General features: G+C 31.6%; 1 protein-coding gene across 2 annotated transcripts in view; it reads left to right on the top strand.

Annotated features, from left to right (window-relative positions):
- LOC143195296 (uridine phosphorylase 1) overlaps positions 1-21187 on the top strand; it is a 34631-nt gene continuing 13444 nt past the window's right edge. The window contains exons 1-4 of one of the 2 annotated variants that reach the window (XM_076402316.1): positions 1-1395; positions 1841-1967; positions 17452-17575; positions 17635-17796. In XM_076402316.1, the coding sequence (XP_076258431.1) occupies positions 1939-1967; positions 17452-17575; positions 17635-17796 (315 nt within the window). In that variant the 5' untranslated portion in view covers positions 1-1395; positions 1841-1938. Of the gene's footprint in view, positions 1396-1840; positions 1968-16766; positions 16947-17451; positions 17576-17634; positions 17797-21187 lie in introns of those variants that run through there. The other variant, XM_076402315.1, reaches the window with a different exon arrangement.

Here is a 21187-nt window from a genome sequence, read left to right as displayed (position 1 = left end):
GAATAGTATCTAGAATTAGATTTAGATTATAAGTTGTACAGCAGATCACTTACAGAACCGATCTTCTACATGTCAGGATAGTTATTCATATCGTAATACTTATTGCCCACGGGCAGATTATTGAAGTTCTAAGAAATTATAAAAAAAAATTGGCGGTGTTGCTATATAGCATACTGTTAAAAAATAATGAAGTTGAAAAAGTATCAGATTTTTTTTCATATTAATAATTATTAATTGCAGTGTATTAAAGTGTATAGTGTAATAGATATAAAACTGTCAAAAAAACTAAACTAAATGTTGGGATGCTAGGCTGTTGTATTATTTCCTCGAATATAAAAAGGTACCATTCATGATATTTTTCAATAAATCGATATATTTTATAGATCAAGAACCTTTCTTCTTAGTCACACAGTGATGTAATTCGCTCTGATTATGTTATCTGATGTTGTTAATAACGAGAGGTTGTTATACATCATCCTTGTATACATTATTAGTAGTTTAACCATTTAGAATTGGTTCGGTTGTTTGTTTTTTTGTTGCTATTGGCTGTTTTTGGAAACATTACATCTACTTCATTCAAGTAGTTGAAATATCAAATCGCAATCCTACTAAGAAAAATAGGAGGCATTTACGATTTATGAAGGTTAAACATTATATTAACACTTGAAAAACATTAATAAATACAAAATAAGTCTTATCATATCTGTTATATGTAAAAAAGTAAACATATCAAAATAAATATTTCAGTACATATATATGTTAATACAATAATATGTGTTGTATTAAAGAAGTTATATTTTAGTTATATCTAACTTATGTTCTATATTATCATAACATTAAAATATTTCATGTAAGACAGTTTTTAACAGTAATGATAAGTTTTGACGTAAATCGATATTGTTTTGGTAAAAATGTTGCTTAATGTCTGATATAATTAAATTAACACTTAACCTTTCATTTAACTTTTGACGGCAATTGTTTCTATCATAGGAAATTTTTGTTTCCGAAAAAATATCAGTTAATAAAACTACTTTAGCTAAGGCTGTGTATTTTCGATATCGACATTAAAAACTGTTTTTGAAGTAAATTTGACGTTGAAAAAAATACGAGTTCACGCGATGTTAAATAACGTTAAATTACTTGAGTTCAAAGGTTTCGGAAACAAGGGGGTTGTTTAAATTATTGGCGAACAACCCTGTCGACTTTTGCGGCCTTGCTTCGATATTTTCGTGACCGTTGTATCAGAATTTGAGTTCCACGCAGCCCCAATTGTGTGGTGGTCGATTCCAACGTTTCATTGTAGCGCTGTTTTGGCCGATTATACGACGGGTGTGTCTGTGAATCGTTGTTCCCCGTTCCGTCAACCGTGCAAAGAAGAGTTCCCCCATTTCCCAGGTAAGAAAACGAACATATTTATTCGATTCGGTGTAATAACATTTCGGCGAAATGCAGATTTAAGAGTTTGGCATGACCAACTCGATACTTCAACCTATGTTTTAATTCATATCGTTAAAGCTAATGAAATGTTATTACTTAAAAATACTTATCGATATATTATAGCTATCATTACTAACGTAAAAAAACTTTTTTGTTGAATATATTTTTTTTTCATATTGATCATAATTTGTATGTATTAAATTAAATCTGACAGCTGTAAAATAATAATGGGTTTAAATGATAAAAATATTGAATTATCTTTACATTATTTTAGTATATTATCATATACCAATATCTATTGAACTTAATATATAATTGATAAATTAAAACAAATTAATAACGCACATTCTTAACAATATGATTAATGTTTTGTCAAGACTATTGCTTTTCTTTCTTGTTTCAGACCTACTGAACAAACGTAAAAAGCGTTTGTTTTTGCGAGCACGGTTGAATAAAGGCTTCAAAATAGTCCTCACAAACGTCTTTAGCTTCTCTTCCACCATGTCGGTGTCAGACGAAGAAAGGGACGAGTAAGTATACGTGGAGGATTCTACTTTTTATCGATCAATAATTGGTTTTATTTAAAAATACTTCAAAAATTAAACATCAGAATAATTGTATATTTAAGTAATTTAAGAGAGCGAGAATAAACGTATTTCAGTAATGTATATGTGACAAACAATATAACCTATAATATCGATAGAGAGTCTGTCAAATTATAAATTTAAAAAAAACAACTATTCAGAACAGGATATCAAAAATTCCACCTGAAACGTTAAATTTTGCATCAAAAACGTTATATATTACCCTACAATGTTTTTATTTACTTTTAAAATTGCAATTTATTAATTAAAAGAATACAAAAATTGAAAATATTGAAGAAATTAGTACTATTTCTTGTGCGGGGTTGTCTTGCCATCGGAGTTATATAATCAATATATGTATATTGAAATGTTTTGACTCATATCAATGTTGTCATATTAGAAGAAATCTATAATTATAGTACTGAAAATATAGACTATAAATAAATTAACAGAAAATGATACAAAATAAAATATAAAAGAATGAATAAAAATGTATGATATTCAATATTATTAAAATTTGTCGATAAAATAATATAATCTAAAAGTTACATTTGGCATCATGTCCAAATATATTAGTTAAATGACACATGAGTATTTTCCTGAGAACAAGATGTAGTATACGATTAGCTAGTTGAACGCATGCGCACTTTATTATAATGATTATTTCAATTTAGTTTGGTTATGTACAACGCTTTCATTGCTTCAGGTTTGTTTTTGTTTTTCAGAAGCAAATTTAAGGATATTGTTTCTCTTTAAAAAAATAATTCATAATGCGAAATTAGGGCGAAATTCATAATTAATTAAAATTTAATAATATGTCCTTTTCTTCACTAAATAGCGTAAAATAATATAATAAAAGATTTTAATTGATGTATTGAAAACATTAATGAAAACGAAAGATTCACAAAGTATTGATATAATTCCTTTGCTCTTAGTTATTTCTCACCAATATGCTCTAAATGTTCCTTTATGTATAGATTCTTCTCTTATAACATTATTTTTCATTCAATAGCATCTATGTACTATGTACTAATGTTATCTGCAACAGTATAAATATCCATTCTTTACATGCTTTCACTTAACAATTTTTAATACCCACTAGGAATAACCATTAACAACATAATAAAAACAACAACAATAACATAAAATGATCTATATAAATTTAATATAGTCTACCATACCATAACTCTATGATAATAAGTTACATTTTACATTATCTGCACTTATGTGAACTTTTAAAAATTCCATTGTCCTTTAAGTTCTGAAATGAATTTTGTTTCAGTAATATATAATATATATACAGATACTTTAGGATTAGAATTAATTAAATTGTCATAACCGTATATAAAAAATAACAAGTTAAATCCTAACCATAAAATTAGCAAATAATAAACATTACTAGATATATATTATCGTAATACGCATGCGTAGAACTAACCAATAGTAACTTATAGTCTATTTTCCTGTCTCCCTCTATGTCATATATTTTAAATGTATAGTATATTCAAAGTTATTTTGTATATACGTCATCTGAATTTGTGAGATCAAAACGTCACAATGTTGTCGCCTCAACTCTTGAGTTTTAGTTCAGTTTGACTTTGAGATACAACAACATTTTAATCCAAATAAAATAATTGAACAAAAATGTTATGAAATATGATTTATTTCAACATTATTGTACATCTATAAATTACAGTTAATTATACAGCCAAATAGTTTATGGGTTAGAGTTATAACCTCTTATTCACTATTGCTTTCAAGAATTTTGCATACGACAACTGGACGACTTTGAGCATTGTGTCTCTTTTTAAATAGAATAAAATTAAAAAGAAAATATTGTCTGATTCAGAAACGAATTTAAAATTGCGGCAGGCAATACATTGAACATCTTGATGACGTATGTACAAAAAAACTTTGAATAGACTATATTAAATGTGTTGAATGCAACAGCCACTGTGCGTATTTTTTGTATTTTGAATTATATTTAACCTTAAATTTTAGATTGTATGTATTATGCTTTATATGTGTTGTTAAATAATTACGTCTTTTCGTAATTATGATTTGTATTATAAATTATAAATAGTATTATAAATAGTACAAAAACGTGTTCTTCTATGGTAAGGTTATAAGAAACAATTCTTTAACGGGGGCTTCGAACCACGGCTTCAACTTCTTGATCTACTGGCTAGTGGCCAACCTAGATACCATCTCCGAAGACAACAATTTTTATACAGCCGGGTTACTTCGGATTTTCTATTATATTTGAATCATAATTATTATTTTATCATTCATATCATATTATTTAAAAATATATGCTAAAATAAGTTTAATAAGCAATAATATAAAAGTTAAACATGCAAAAAAAAGTTAATCAATGAATAAAAATGTATAATATATTTCTAAAATATGTTTTATATTTTGCGTTGTGAGTTGGCTATACATAAAATAATTGGTTATATTAGTTATCAAAATATATTTTTTACACTCAACATAGGATGCTGACTGTATATATGCAATTTGAACTTGACATTTCGATAGAAGCAACGAGATCCTACATCATTGTCGTGTGATGTTACATCTTCCGTCGATCTAATACTGTGGAATAATGTGGAAATTCTGTGTTGGTTCTGCTGACGTGAGATCTAAATGTCACGTAAGCTTAACGTTTTGGTTAATACAATGTTGCAAACTTAAATTAGAGGGAGATTTACACCATTGAATATAGGGTGATGTACATATACCAGGTGTACAAATTAGTTTTTTCGGAAAATCTACTTAATTTTCAACAAAATGGAAAAAATTATTTATTCCAAATATTGGCCAATTCATTCTATACATCTAGCCCATATTTAGGCACTGCAAACACGTGTCAGACTGTCCAAGTGCTTTGAACGCTTTCTTCACCAGTTTTGGTTTATAAGACTGCGCATTTTTCGATCAATGCTTGGTTGAAATTAATAATACATTATCGGTAGCAATCACCGTTAATTGTTTCACCAGCTTTCAACAGTTCGCAATACATCCCGCTAAACACTCAGGCCCCATTAAACAAAGAACATTGTCTTGCGACTAAAACGATTTGGCCTTGGAATAGATCGGCTATAACCATGATTTTTTGTGCTTAGTTTTTTCTAGACAAATTCACTATTCATTACCTGTCACTATTCGATGCAGAAATGACTTTCGATCATACCTTTGAAGTTGTACTTCACATTCAATTTTCATTTGCCTGTCTTAATGTGGCACCCATCTTCCCATCTTTTGGATTTTCTCAATTACTCGTAATCGGTCGCAAATTGTTTCTTGGGCCAGAATGGACGCTTCTGTTAATTGTATTTGAGTTTGGGTTGGATCCTCATCTAATAAGCCTTACAGTTTCGCATCTCCAACCTTTTTGGTAACATCAAAATCACCACATTTAGGTTTTCGACACCCCTCCCCGCATGTTTTTGATTTGCTTTTTTTTGATTAAATAAAAGAAAAGTAATGCGTGCCGCAAAAACACGTTTCCAGGAATGAAATTTTACATTTTCAAAGAGGTATAAATCTATGATGGTGTTACTCTCGCAAAATATAACCTGTATAGCTTTGAAGCTTGATGTTAGTAGATTAAAGTGACATATGTGTCAAAGCATAACATTGCTTACTTAAGCCTAACGACATCTGTTAGAAAAACCGGCAAATACTTTCACAATAAAACTTGACAATAAAAAGCAAGTTGGATAAACGGTGGATCCTTTGAAAAACAGAGTCAATTTACTCTTTGGGTTTCATAGTGACCTTACGTAACTTTACGTCAAAATTTGCGGCAGAAGTTTGGCTTCACATATTGGGTGATTATTAGTTGCATATGCTAATATATCTGAATAATAATTACCATTTATTCATCATTATCCACAATATATTTTGTTTGTTGCTATTGTATGGTGAAATCTTATAATTTGATTAAATGGTACATCGTGTATGTGTTGGATTAAACTAAAAGAATTCCGGGAGTGCATATTGTTCTGGAATTTGATCGGTAGGTTTCTAAATTTATTAAATCGATATCTTTTCCAAGGCTGGAAAAGCAGACATTTATATTATTTGTATTTAAAGATTAGGATACCCGTTTTACATATTTGAAAAGGAATCCCATTCATATCTGTAGGAGTAAAACTGTGTAATTTCCTAATTCTTAATGAACAAATAAATAGCGTTTCATCAAATGACTCACATTTTAGAATATTTAATTTTGCATCATAAAATGCTAAATCATAGATAAAGTTTATTACTAAGTTTTGAATGTTTTCAATAACTCTGTAAAATATTTCTTTATTGAGGTTCATGTACGAACTGATATTGTACTTTTGTTTGGGCCTCTGTTTGTATTTATGCAATTGTTAGATATTGTACTTAATTCTTAAAATTGTCTCTTTAATTGGGATTTGATATATTTTAATTATTGATTCCTCATCATAAATGAAGATTCTTAAATTGTTGTTGAGGGCTATTATCGTGTACTATGTCGAGATGGCCACGAACAGTGTCAACAATCTGGAAAGAAATAATCTTAGAATTTAGGATTTGGAACGAATCCATGTTAATTTTGATTATTTGAATGTTTTTGGATTCATTAAAATAGCTGAAAGGTGGTGTGGTTAGTGTTGATGAGTGAGTGGGTAAAATGTTTTATGTATAATATATTATTTAGCAATTATTATTTGACTTCGTTTGGTAGAATTGGTCTCCTTCCATATAAAGAATCTCAAGAGCGTTTCAAACAGAGTCCTGTGATAGCTTCCTCTTCTTTTTTATAATTTAAGTGAATTATTCTTTATTAATTTCATAATCATTTTTACTAATTAAGTTAATTGATTGATTTACTTTTTCTGAATTTTGGGATGAGTTCTAATTGATTTTCGAATAGTTTGATTTCTTTCCGTATAAAAAAAATTAAAGTATTGATTCCTCGTCATATCGGTTGTATCAATTGGTTTACTTTCTTTAGAATTTAGGATTCATTCATATGAGTTCATTTTTTATTTTAAAATACTTAGAGTGACTTAGGGTTATAAGTTTGGTCTCCTTCCATATAAAAAAATTCTAAAGTATTTTAAACGGAGTTCTGTGATTGTTTCATCTTCTTTTTCTTCTTCAGAATTTAAATGGTTTGTTCTTAATTAATTCCCAATCATTTCTAGTATGTTAATTGATTTTTGAAGGCTTCTAATTGTTTGGTCTCTAGATTAAATATATTAATTGTGTTTTTGCCGGAATTGTATATCAGTGGTGATGAATCTAGCTGATTGATGCCTTGGTTCGGTATAACAGTTTGATCAAGTGGGCGGTTTCGATTTTTTTGTTCTGGCCTAAAACCAGGCGGTGAAATACATGAAGAATACTTGGTCAAGGAGACATGCCATGGAGTGACAAGTTGGACCGAGTTATGTGGGACTGCCTCTGGGCTTGCCAATACACAAAACCGAAACCGCCTCACAGTTGATCCTGTTGGTCGCTACTGCTGTTAACCGGGCATTCGTCATTGGACACGAGGACCCGACGAAAAATCAGATAGTGAAACTAACTATAGATTCGCGAACTTTAGTTGACATACGACTGGATGCTGTCGTATGTGATCAAAAATTATGACTGCAGCGACGGATGAGGTCGTTTCACCCTGGAAAAGGGGGGTTAGCAGTCATGCGGTGCTAAACTCCCAGCATGTCGACCAGCTCGCGAACAAGTGCGTTTTCAGAAGAACTTGATCTGTGTTGTTGTTTGTGGAATGATTGAGATATGATTGAGATAAGTGCTTGATTTCTGGAGTGTCAATTCCACTGTGAATGTGAGTATTTCTGACAAACCATGCAGCGTTTGAAATTCTCCTGAGGAGCTAATTTTGGAAAACTTGAAACCATTTCACCCGGTTGGGTGTAACAAACTTGTTGGGTGTAATAAGATTTTGATTGTGAATGTTTTGATTGATTTTTTGATTGAATTTTGCGTAACACTGTGCGAATTTGCACAGTATTTTTAAATGCATTATTGCTGCTCTTATCTAATATAATTGCATCTATTTATAAACTACTGTGCGATTTCCAGACGATTGCGTCATTTAGTTTGTATTTGACAAGCATTGGTAGCAGACTGTTGATTTTTGTGTGCTGATCGAGCATCATTTTTGCGCAAAAATGCACAATTGTCAGTACTAAGCATTATCGAAACCAAGGAAACACTTGAAAAATACTATGGAGACTCTATACCACCAATTTCAGTGGTTAAGGTGTGGTTGTAAATGTTTTACTGAGTTCCGTTGAGGTTGAACCAACACAAATAACGCTGAACGACCAATATTCTCAAGATTTGGCCGCCCACGACTATTTCTTGTTTCCAAACCTGAAATAATGCTTTGATGATAAGTAGTGATAAGGTGATATTTGGTACTATATAGTACTTCCTCGCCCTTGGTGTATCAATCTTTCAACAAGTCGTTTTGGTGACCGTACACACTATATTGCAAGCTTCTACCTAAATTCCAGTAGACTCGGTTAGTTCTCATCATTTTAAGTTCGCATTTAATGACCCTAAGCCCTATACAACGATGGTAATTCACGAAACACTACTCCCTGACTCAGCACAAGATCTTCAAAACCGCATAGTTATCCTCTTTTATTAACCGATTTTAATCAAATTCTATCAATCAACTCAAGAATATCAACAAATTTTTACCTACCCTCTTTATAAACAAAAATTCAACTTAATTTTTTCATTTAATTATCCATCATAATAGTCTTAATTTTCTAATAACTTCAGTCCAATTAAATGTTTAATGTTGGATAAAGGTTAAAATACAGAATACTTTTATTTAGACCCCTAACAAACTCTTCTATCAAACTGAACCACAGCGTAGCTCAGTTTAATTAATATATTAAACATAGATATAAAATGTCTCACTAAAACAAGAAACATTTTGACATAACCGAACAATTAATGAATTAAATAGTTACTACTGAATAACACCATCTCAGAAAAATATTTTGTGGAATATTTAACGATATAAATAAATAGATGTAATAACAGTCCTTATTTATTTTATTGCTTTTGTTTCTTTTTGTGGTTGCGATTACTCAATGAAAGGGATTCGAACAAGGTTATATTTTTCTATTGTTTCATTCAGCAAAAAATTCTATTAATGAAATTATATTACGTAAGGGCAAAATGTAGAAATAAAGATATTTAGCTGCATTTTTTCGATATCGTTTACTTTGAATCAGTGTCACACGATGACTATGTATCGTTGACAAAAGGATTTGCTACGCGGTTGACGTTACAGGGCGCTTGATTACCGATCGTGCAGCCAATCCATTTCCAGCGGTTACTCGATTTCATTAACCGACATCGCCCCGTACAGAAAACAAATTATTATATTTTTGCATTTACGATTTGCGTAATATCCGGTGACAAAATTCGCCTTTTTTACTTGTCCCATTAATTAATATCCGAAAAATTATTTCCGTTATAAATATTAAAAAACCGTTTAATCAATTAGCTTGCTAATTCTGGTGGTTGTCGGTCTTTCATTATATACTTTTCTGCAAGGAGAAACAGATAGTACACTTATTCATTCGTTAAAATTCAGGAAGAGAATGTTGAGGTCGATGTCAGGTAACTTTTATATTAAATTACTATGTTCTTTTTTATATATGAAGCAATAAATACACATATATAGTTTAACAGTAATAATTGCGTTTATTATAAAATTTATTAAAAAAATGTTTTTTAACGGTTGATTGCGTCGTACGTTTTTATATTTCATATTTACATTTTATCAAATAAAACAAGATTAGACAAGATATGTTGTATTTTCAGTTATAGGAAATTTAGTTATTGGCTTGACCTTCCGTGTCTAGATTAAGTTTATATCTCTAAATTTAAAGAAATCTTTATTTAGTTTACACAATTATATTTATAATTTCGAAGGCTGACATTAAAGTGTCTGGTCCGAATTTGCAGGATGTCATTCATTTATATAATTGTAAGGCATTTTAAGTACTGTAATTGTCAAATCTCGGTTTTAAACATTTAAGTATTATCTCATTAATTTTGAGATTTTTTAACGAAATGTTAAGGTATCATATTAAAAAATTGTATCAAGTAAAACGTAAAAGCCAACTTATTCGGCAAGGCCGACAACATAAAGATAAAAACCTCAAAAGTCATAATAATATTTGATCTTAAAAAGAACCCTTTTTATTTAGATGCTTGTAAATAACATGTATTGTCATCAATAATTTGTTATCACAATGTGAATAATCAGAATCACTTCTGCAGTATTTAAATTCCCTTCAAAATGTTCGCTGGCACATGCGAACAGAAGTCTAATTTTAAAGGATCGCGCATAATATTCTGAATTTACGACGTTGTCCGTTCTTGCAAATAATACGCACATTTGAAGAATGTAACTCTCCAGAGCACAGATAAATTATAATATTTAAAATATTTTGTACAAACGACATTTAAATTTGTGACGTCAAAACGTCGCAATGTTGTAGCGTTAACTCTGAGTTTTAGTTCAGTTGGGCTTTAACATACAACAAAATTCTAATCTAAATAAAATAATTGAAGAAAAATGTTAACATAATTTAGTTTAACATTATAGTACACTATAGTAGATTACACACATTATAGTACGTTCACAGCAACTTTGGATAGACTATAGTCTTCCCTCATTGTATTAAATTCTTTTAAAAATTTTATTATTTCCTCTCAAAATAAGCAAAACACTAAAATAACGTTTGCCGGTTTATAACTTCTTATCACTATGGGTTTGAAGAATTTTGCATACGTTTGACAACCGGACGACTTTGACAGACTATTTTGGTTACATGTTCGAACTTATCAGACAGCATTGTGTCTCTTTCCAACTAGAATAATCATACAATCATCATCATACCCATTGTTACTGTTTCTCCTTGAAATATTTTTTCCGATTAATCGATATCACAATCATCTTTAAATAGAATATATTAAAATATTAATAATGACGTTTGTAACATTAGGAAAATATTTCCTTTCCATCACGTCATCTTGATACCTACCTAAACAATCATTACAATGAAAAAAATTGGTACATTTATGTATGTATGTATGATTTTCTATACTTGTGATTTTGATTGAAAATAATCCTAGTTACACCAGCAATTAAGCTGTGTAAGATATTTTCTGGGATGGTCTCTAAAGTTGTTAACGGAAAAGTCCACAGTTGGAGAGTTGGACAGTAAAAGGGTCCTGACGTGCGTGCGAATTGGCCAGAACTGTTCATGTGCATTTATTCTAAACTAGCTTGTCAGATTTCACAGCTACGCATTGTTTTTAGGTTAGTTTTATATCTATAAAAGTTTTTGAGGTAATATAATTATTTATTATTTAATTATTTTAATTTAATAGAGAAAATTAGCAGCAGACTATGATTTTGTAGGTGTTTCAAAACATTACTAAAAGCTAGATGTTTAAATGAAATATTTTGAATTTTCAGGGTAGTGTAAATATAACATGTATTTAATAGAAAGTGAGCGTAACATAGAATTTGAAGCTTTGTGATTTATTATTTCTTTGAGTTTATGTAACTCTCCAGAGCAGACAAATAGCGCGGAAATATTAAAATATTATATCATATAACAAATTTCAATACAATAAATGTAATCATATAAACAAAGAAAAGGTAATCTAAGTAATACCCAATTAAATACACACACAAACCAATTAAATAATATGTAATAATATTTGATAAAACAAGATTATTATATTTGCGTTAACGTTTTTTACATTTTACCAATAATTCATACCTTATACACTTATTTTCGCATTGTCTGTTGCTAATATTCTCCAAAATTAAATAATAAAAAATTATAATATGCCAATAAACTATCTTAAACAACAACGCGTATTTTATAAATGCGCATGAGCACTTCTGACTAATCCAGGATTCTTTTACTGTCGTCTGACTTAATGCCGAAGCTTATCTTAAGCAGAAGATACAGTCCAGATAAACCTAATAAAAATAAGCCAAATAGAGAATAAGTAAAAATAAGACTAAAATATTTTAAACAAGAAAAAAACTATTGAAAAATATATTTTTGAACACTTTCAAATATTTTGTTGTTTGTGTATTTATTTATAAAAATGTCTATAAACATACGTTTCCAAATATTATGTCAACTTAATATTGTTTACGTCATAAAAATATTTATTTGACTTTGTTACCACATATAAGTTTTCAAATAGATGCTAACAGTGGTTCTGACGCAGACGCATAAAATGCTATAGAATGTCACAATCAATCGTGATTTAAATGTCGAGACAAATTTAATGATTTATGTAATGACAAAATGATTCTGTTATTTTTATTCACAACAAACGAGCATATATTAAATAATAGTTATTAGAAATTACGCTAATTTATTGTTATTAGTTTTCAACATTATTTAAGTTAATCATTTGATATTTATTGTCAAAATATTGAAATTTTGCAAATACAGCGGACGCTCGTTTCGATATTTAAAAAGATATGGATATATCGGAGAAAAAAAATATCGAATTTTTTTTTAAACCACTAGGAAAAATATCGATATTTTACAAAAGACGCATGGATATTTTTAAGAAAAATATTGATATATCGATATTCTCTAAATATTTTAAAAAGTAACGAATTAAAATTAAGTACAAATTTTAAATGTTTATTTAAATTTAAAATAATTAAGGGGTTTTTTATGTTTAAGAATATTAAGAATTAAGAAGACATAATTAAGAATGTTTAAGAGTGCTATATCTTCAAATTTTCTTGAAAATCGGTCAAGAAAATATCGATACATCCCTAATTCACAATATCGAAATGTTTACATTACCGAAGGTGATTTTAGTGGTTTAAATAATAAACGTTTCATTAAAGGAATAAATACGTAGTTATTTTATTAACTATTATAATAGATAGCCCAAGTAAAAGTACAGCCTGTATGAGGAAAAATAGGAATAAAAAACAATGATTGGAAATAAGGAATGATTCAGGCACTGGGGCCCGCTAGGTAGTCTAGGTGATTGACAAATATTCCAACCAAACTAGAAAAAAGAAAGTTGCTGCTCTTTTGGGAATCGAACCCGCGATCTCCGCGTGTGAGCTTAACGTTCTAACTATTACACCATAGAAACAGTTGCCTACCATGTTTCTACGATTTCTCATATGGTTAGTGCTTAAAAAGTAAACTAAGTAGCTTTTACACTGAACTACTTCCGATTTTTCGTCACATCAGTTCAGCAATAACATTATACACAAATATCTGATTATTTTAGATTAAAAGTATATGAAAACATTGTACATGCCTTTGAAATTTGAGGTTCTCCCTCGATTTTCCCCCGTCCGATCCTAACTTGGTTCCAATGGGACCACCTCAGAAGGGCACTCTTTCGAATAAAAAAAAGAATTTTGAAAATCGGCCCATAACTGAAGGAGAAATCAGCGAACATACGTTAAAAAAATATATATACAACTGAACATAGAACCTCCTCTTTTTTGAAGTCGGTTAATAACTAAAATATCTGTGTAGGATGCTTTTTTTTCTGTTTAATCTAAAGCTTGTATATCTTTGACCTCAGTCAATACATTTGTAACTTAAATGGAACGTAGTCATTGTCTTCACTTTCCATATCTCCAAATTAACAATTAACAAAATCCAAGGACCCAGTGACAAAGAAAACCGCATTCCAATTCTTGCCTAATTACACTTAAGGGAACATCGTCATTTTCATCATTGGTACATAAGAGATTGATCCAATATTTTTGATATTTATTTTTTGTTTAAGAACTTTCCAGGCTATATGTAAATTTGTAACAGATTTTCGTGTGCCACCTGTTTCGTAGCCTCAGATATGTTTTCAGGATTTTTTGATAGGACTAATTGAAGTAAAAACTTTCGGTACTATAGTTTAATAAATATTGTTATATTCTAGTCCATTGGTTGATCTATCAAAATAACGTTCAGTGGCAGAAACATGACAAAAATTAACCTATTCTCGCTCCTCAATTAATGTTCGGAAGGTGCATTACCATCTAATAGTAATAATGATTTTATTGGAAGATTATGTTTTATTAGAAAACATATTGCTTACAAATTATATACATATGTCTCATTAAACTATGAATGGAACATTTACGATTATAAAATCATTACCATACCCAAGGGACAAAGTGCTTGTGAAACCACTTCAGGAATATACTGCTTGTCATACCAGCGATTTTTGAACAATCGTAATCAATAGGGCACCGTTTTTTTTTTTGCTTTCCCTATTATCATTGGCTTTATTATGTCTGAATTACCACAAGTTAGAAACGTTATTCCTTGTTTTCTTTCTACCTAGAGCATTATTTCTGGTAACATTTTCCAATAAAGACCATTTTCATCGGAATTATATTTTGTCGGTATTGTTACTTGGCTAATTTGAAACACAGGGCGGAAAATAAAAATTGTACTTGAAATATAACAGGGATGGGTGATTATCAAGAAAGATACTTTTAATGCCAGGTAATATTAAAATATAACGGTAGTGACAGTTATATACTGGCAGCTAAAAACTGATATACAATAATATCGCTAGACAAGGTTACCGACCAGTAGTGGAAATGGATGATATTGATAATATCAAAAACAAACAATGACAATGGTATCCAATAGTAATAGTGAATAACAATAGTGTATAACAGACAACAGATAATAACACTAATTGATAGCAATTATAAACTATGCTTGAATGAAATATGATATGCGCACACAGTATGGAGGAAAAGTAAAGCACGACGTACCAGCTTGTGTCCTAACACTAACAATAATGTCATGCAACGATATCAAGGGAAGACATGCGAGATCCTGCCACTAAGGTTAGTAGGCCTCGCTAGGTTTAAGCTAAATTCTCAAATAAATAAATAAATAAACAGTACTTGACTTGTGCACTTACTTCTCCAGCTCCAGCTATGATGGACGTGCAATGCGTACAAGGCCAAAAGCCAAAGGCCACAAGCTAGATACGCTACCACCAAGAGCCAACAGAAACTACTTTCTGTGGCGCTTATGTCTGTTTCAAATTATCAATAGAATCGTGTAACTACACATCAGTTACTTTCGTCATTTTATCGTCAGTTTTTGGATTGGTTTGGTTTAAATAATTGTAATTTAACTTTTACAGTTAACATAAAACTACTTACCGTAATTTAAGAATTATGGGAAGATATGAAGAAATAATAAAATAGAGGTGGATAAAATAGATAAAAAATCAATGGATAAATAAATACATAAATAAATAAATAAATAAATAGAGGAAAAAGAACAGAGAATAATAAATAAAGAATAATAGCTGAAGCTAGAAAACTGGAATCTCTGCGAACAAACTCGCCATTCGATGAACAGGTTGGACGGCGCAAAATACAGTAAAATCGGTTGAATTAATATTGGCACTGAGCGTCGTGTCTTCACAAATGGATTATTATAAAGTTCTAACGTCCCTTGGATTAAGAGACATCAAGAATATTGGCATTCATGGTAATTATTTATGTTGCTAAGTATTCTCATAGGCAATAAATTTAAAAAGAAACGGCAATCCCGCCTAGTTCCTTTACATTATTAGATTACGTTCAAACCTTTTTAAAACATATAAACGACCAAAAATTAAAAGGTTTAAAATATGGAATTACCAGATGGAATTCGAAGTATTACAGATATTCGGAATGATTTATGATTTCTTTGAATGATACATGTCCTTGTGTTTTGAGAAAAAAAATATCGAGAAAATATAAGCAAATTAAACTCGCTTTTACATTTGGAACATTTGTGTTTTCAAACCCTTAATTTTACAGATTGTTGGCTTATTTACTCCATATTTTTGCCAAGAGTCTCAACATCTACTGCCAACTTACTTAATTCTGAATCTATATAATGTACTAACTTAAATCCAAAAACGTTACCGTTAAGTTACCGTGCGCATTTCAATTGATCTTATGGTACGCATTTTGTGCCTACATTAACGCAATGTTTTCATTAATGAATGTTTATATTGTCCCAGAGTCCAGTACATAAGGTTTTTAAAACATTTTTAAAATCATATACCTAATTTAACCAGGTAAATATTAATAATGATTATGTTGAGTGTACAAAATGTCAATAAATAAAGGTTTTTAAAATATTTTAAAAATCATATACGTGATTTAACCAGGTAAATATTAATAATGATTATGTTGAGTGTACAAAATGTCGATAAATGAAGGTTTTTAAAACATTTTTAAAATCATATACGTAATATAACCAGGTAAATATTAATAATGATTATGTTGAGTATACAAAGTGTCAATAAATATTGCAGTATTTAAAATAAAATAACCTATAATATCAATAATTCTACTAATGGCACTTTAGTGTTATTTACAAGTATAAAAACTAGATTTTTACTTATCTGTAGAAAATAACCTAGATGTAAAAGCTGTACATAACTTAAATTGTTATTTATCTTAAAATACATTGAAAGTTCTATACATTATTAAACAATATGCAACAAGCACGTGTATTATAAACTCATTGAACAAAATCCGCTATTCCGTAATTGACCAAGTGCAACGATAAAACCGTTGTGCAGCTGTCGGTAGTTTTCGTTGCTGTGCTCGAGCTTGATGTGTTTCGTTGAGAGTGCTTGGTCTGTAAGAAATAATACCGTGTATGGAGCTTCAAACTTTTATCGTCAACGGGCTATCATATAACCGGTAAAGTGTTTCATAGACATTCAGTTGGCTTGAGTAGTCAGTCGGTGAAGGTTTTCAGCTATGGCTGAGAAGTGTGTTAGCATCAAGGCTGCTTCCGATCAAGAGGATGACAGCATCGATCTCGAAACCAGTCCAGATATGTTCCGGTAATTATTTAGCGATTCTCAACTGCTTATCTGTTTGAAATACGATTTTTTTTCGGGTGGACGATATTTTAAAATGTATTAAGATCGCTATTAAACTGTGTAAGATTATACGTAGTATTTTGATTTCAACATAATAATAAACATATCCGACGTATCTTTTCGAACCTTCTTGAATTTTTGTTGTTGTTTAATTATTTCTCGGTTGATGTTAAGAAATTTTGCGATTTATGTAATTCTTGATAAATTCCTCAATGACAAGAACCACGCAACAGATCAATTTTATTACGCGCGAGAATAATATGATTAAATTGTATTATTATTACGCATTATGCGCTAATTTTGTACATAAGACCATATATTAATGCAACATTGTTGGGTTTTTTACTTTAATTTATTATGATAAACATAAACAAAACACATTTGTACATATTCAATACATTCTGGAGACGGCGCCGGGTGAACGCTAATCCTATATTACTATATAAATAACTCTTTTCTGTTGCAGGTACCCTGATGGGTCCGTTAAACTTCGAAACCCACACATTGAATTGATGGACCAGGATATTCTTTATCATCTGGCGTTGGGTAGCGGTAGCCATGACCTGGTAGAAATGTTCGGAGACGTAAAGGTAAAGAAATTACCAATTAACAACTGGTTGGTCATTCACGTTCGCTCGATTTGTTGCAGTTTGTCTGTATGGGTGGCACCCCAAAGAGGATGGAGAACTTTGCTCACTATATAATGGAAGAAATCGGATACCAACTACCAACTGGTACAGCTCTGATGGATATCAGTCAATATTCTTACCGGTACAGCATGTACAAAGTAGGGCCAGTATTATCAGTTAGTGTAAGTTATATAGGGCGATACTTTCTAAGACATAAGGACTATTTGTTTCCACAACTTCTATTATTTAAATTTAATAAAACATCCATTAAGATGTTTTGATATTTTTTGAATTTCAAACTTTACTGTGAAAAATCAGTACTTCATTCAAAGTATTGTCTTTCAAGTAATTTCCGGATTCTATCTAGAAGACCAATGTAGTTTTTGAGGATGTCCATGAATAGACCATTTTTTACTATCTTCATAAGAAGTAAAGCGCTCATCAGACAGGTCATGACCTTTATGTCGGAATAAGTAGTAATCAGAAGGAGCAAGGTTTGGAGAATATGGCGGGTGGGGTAGCACCTCCCATTTTAATGTTTCCAAATACGTTTTTGCCGATTTTTCAGCTTATAAACGGATGTTATCTTGCTGAAAAATAATAGTGTTGTATTGTACTCGGCTCAAATGCATCAATTGTAGTCGATAGCAATCCGCATCGATGATTTTATCGAATAACACAATTCTTTTTCAACTAATTCAATAAAATTATTCAGTCATACATAAGTAAACCTGACAAAAATAAAATCCAAACACGTTATCACTTTAGACAACTAAACTACATTGTACAAACTCAAAACCACTTCGACTTCAAATGTTTTTAGACTGGGAAAAACGTACAAGGGTTCCAGGCATATCGTCCACAGATTTTTCAGCAATGAATCTTGGAAGTATTTTAGATTATTTTCTATAATCTTGTGCTACCTCTCAGATAATTTTCATCCACTAGTGTTTACGTTTTACCCTTAACACATATAAACATTTTTTTGTTGTTGCAAGTTTGTTTGTTGCGTTCCTATATTAACCTAGATTATTTCGCTATCAACACATGTTGGGCCCGCTTCTAAAAGCCTTGTACAAATAATTACACATTTCATAAAACCTTAAATCGGCATCATCATCATCAATCCATAGCCAGTACCATAGCTATTCTGGCTTCGAAAATGTTAGTCTCCTATTCGATTGAATCCTATTGGATCGCTTTCTATGATTTTGGTCCATGTCTTTTTCGGAACTATTATCGAAATCTTCCATTCGACAGTGCGAGCTACAGTGCCCGAAAAGTTGAAGCAATGCACTGGCTGGCCGTTTCCCCTCTGGATTCCCCTCTCGACCTTCACTGTGATGAAACCGAGTTTGGACTCATTGACAATTTGTCGCTCTTCGCGAAGGACAACTACCTGAACAGTTGGTAGTTCTATCCCGAATTTTAATGCTCTCTTCTTCGGATGAGAGAATTAGTGACAAGGATAATTCTTTTCGTCGACTCCTTTTCCTTTGCAAGTTTACGATAGTTTTCGCTTGTGGGGATGAATAAGAGTATGTCCTCGTTATTTTGGGTGGCTGTAATTTCGATTAATTATGCCTTGGATATTCCAAGGAGCTCCATGAACCTTTTTTACGGAAGGGGGATTTTTTGTGGGAGTTTGAGAAACAGTAGCCGAGGTGGTTGGCACTATGTTTTTTGTGGAGGTTAAAGTGGTTGGTTAGTAGCCTAGTAACTTACCTACGCAGGCTGGGTTGGTCTGGTGGTGATTTGTTTAGGTGACGGCTGGGGGACCTTCCTAGTAAGCGGCTTGGTTTGCACTAGTAGGCTGTATGTTAGCCTTGTTTCTCGATTGGCTGGATTGAATGACCGGTTTGGCAGTGAGCTGCCTGTTTCGCATTGTTGGTGGCCTTCGGCAGCTGGCTTGGCTGAGGTGAAGTGATGGGACCTCTTTTCCTTTTTCACACCACTGTGAAATCGTCATCCAGGATTTTCAACTTCGGCGGTTTCAGCCGGCCGTGTTGCAGGTTGAATCGGAGTTGCAGGGGGTTGAAGTAGCTGCTGGGCCGCGAGGTTGTTTTCTGACAGTATGTGGTAGAGATTCTCGAAGTTTTTGTTTATTAGCTTCATTTTTTTAGGTCGAAGACTTAATTGGCCTCTGTTAGATCTGTTACCATCTTTTTCATATCTGCATGTTTTTTCTATATTTTTCTGCAGTTTTCTTTAGTGCTCTCTTGATTGTTAGCCATTTTTCCAACAAGGCGAGTGTCATTCGGGCTGTCGTCGGGTGATTCATGATTCAGTGCTGAGGCGACTTTTTGGGGGTGAAAAGGGCTCTGGTGCACTAGACACGATTGCCCCGTTTGTGAAACGCTTTTCAGGCGTTTACAAACATTTGGGACAGGGTGCTTGGTGTGAACGAATGACGGGTCAACTGTCATGAATGTTTCAGTTAATGCTCGGAAGGCGCAAGTAGTTTCGGCGGAACGAACACCACCGTTCTCTTCGAGAACTAGCAGGGAACTAAGTACTAATTGTCATGTTCATTTCAAATATGTTTTCGAAAAGAAAGATATAGAATTTGCTTTAAATATCGCATTTGAAAAACCGCAAGGCTACAAATGCCAGACTGTAATACTATCCAAGTCTCGAAGCCATACAGAACGATTGAGAAGATTAACATACAAAATGGCGAATTTTAGCCTTTATTGTGATATTTCCCCTTTTCTCCTTTACAAGCGCCATCTTAAATAAGCTCCTGCAGCTTAACCATTTTGGCTAGTTACTAGCGATAATATGCTCTATTAACGATCCCAAGTACTTGAATTCCTGCACTTCCTCTAACTAGATACCGTTGATATTGATAAATAGTAGACGATCCGTCAATTGTCAATATTAGGCCTTTTCTTAATTTTTTATCAAGCTATATGGCTTCGCAGTGCGAACTAGATCATGAAGAATGCTAGAAACATCAGCATCTGTATCAGCGCTATCATCAGCAAACATCAGATCAGCCAAGGAATTTATAACATCATTTAACATGACATATCCGTATTTAATATTGAAATGCAGTAACGGGACGAGATCTACTTGTTAAAAACCAGCTCAAGTGGAATTGATAAATCATTTTACACTTACACAAAGCTAATAGAGCCATCGTAAGATGCCTAAAGAAGTTTAATAACTTTTTGATATGAGGAACATTTAGCTTCCAACGTTGTTTAAAGTGAGGATCAGTGTATACAGTCGAAAATAGCGAAAATCAATATCAAGTATTCCCAACCATTGATAGAAGACTTACCTCTGTAGTACTTACAATGTTTAGGAACAATGATCACTTTCTTCCATGCCGACATTCCTTTGTCATTCCATGCTCCAATATGGAGCCCTTTTCTTTACATTTTGGTAGATGATATTTTTGTGGTTTTTGGCCAGTAGTCTACTTCTTACCAGCATCCTGGTTCCATAATGATTGCGCATCTCACCACTATCAAGATTTTAGTAATTATATTATTGTTCACGTGTATCTTGTCTAGGTCTTGGTTTCCTGGTTCTGATCACTATCGCTATCCTGTATATATCATTATA

The sequence above is a fragment of the Rhynchophorus ferrugineus genome, unplaced genomic scaffold, assembly GCF_030347505.1.
Source record: "Rhynchophorus ferrugineus isolate W39M unplaced genomic scaffold, kcgeb_rfMv2 rfM4, whole genome shotgun sequence".
NCBI lineage: Eukaryota > Metazoa > Arthropoda > Insecta > Coleoptera > Curculionidae > Rhynchophorus > Rhynchophorus ferrugineus.
The sequence above is the reverse complement of the archived record's forward strand: the minus strand, read 5'-3'. Positions and strand labels throughout refer to the sequence as shown.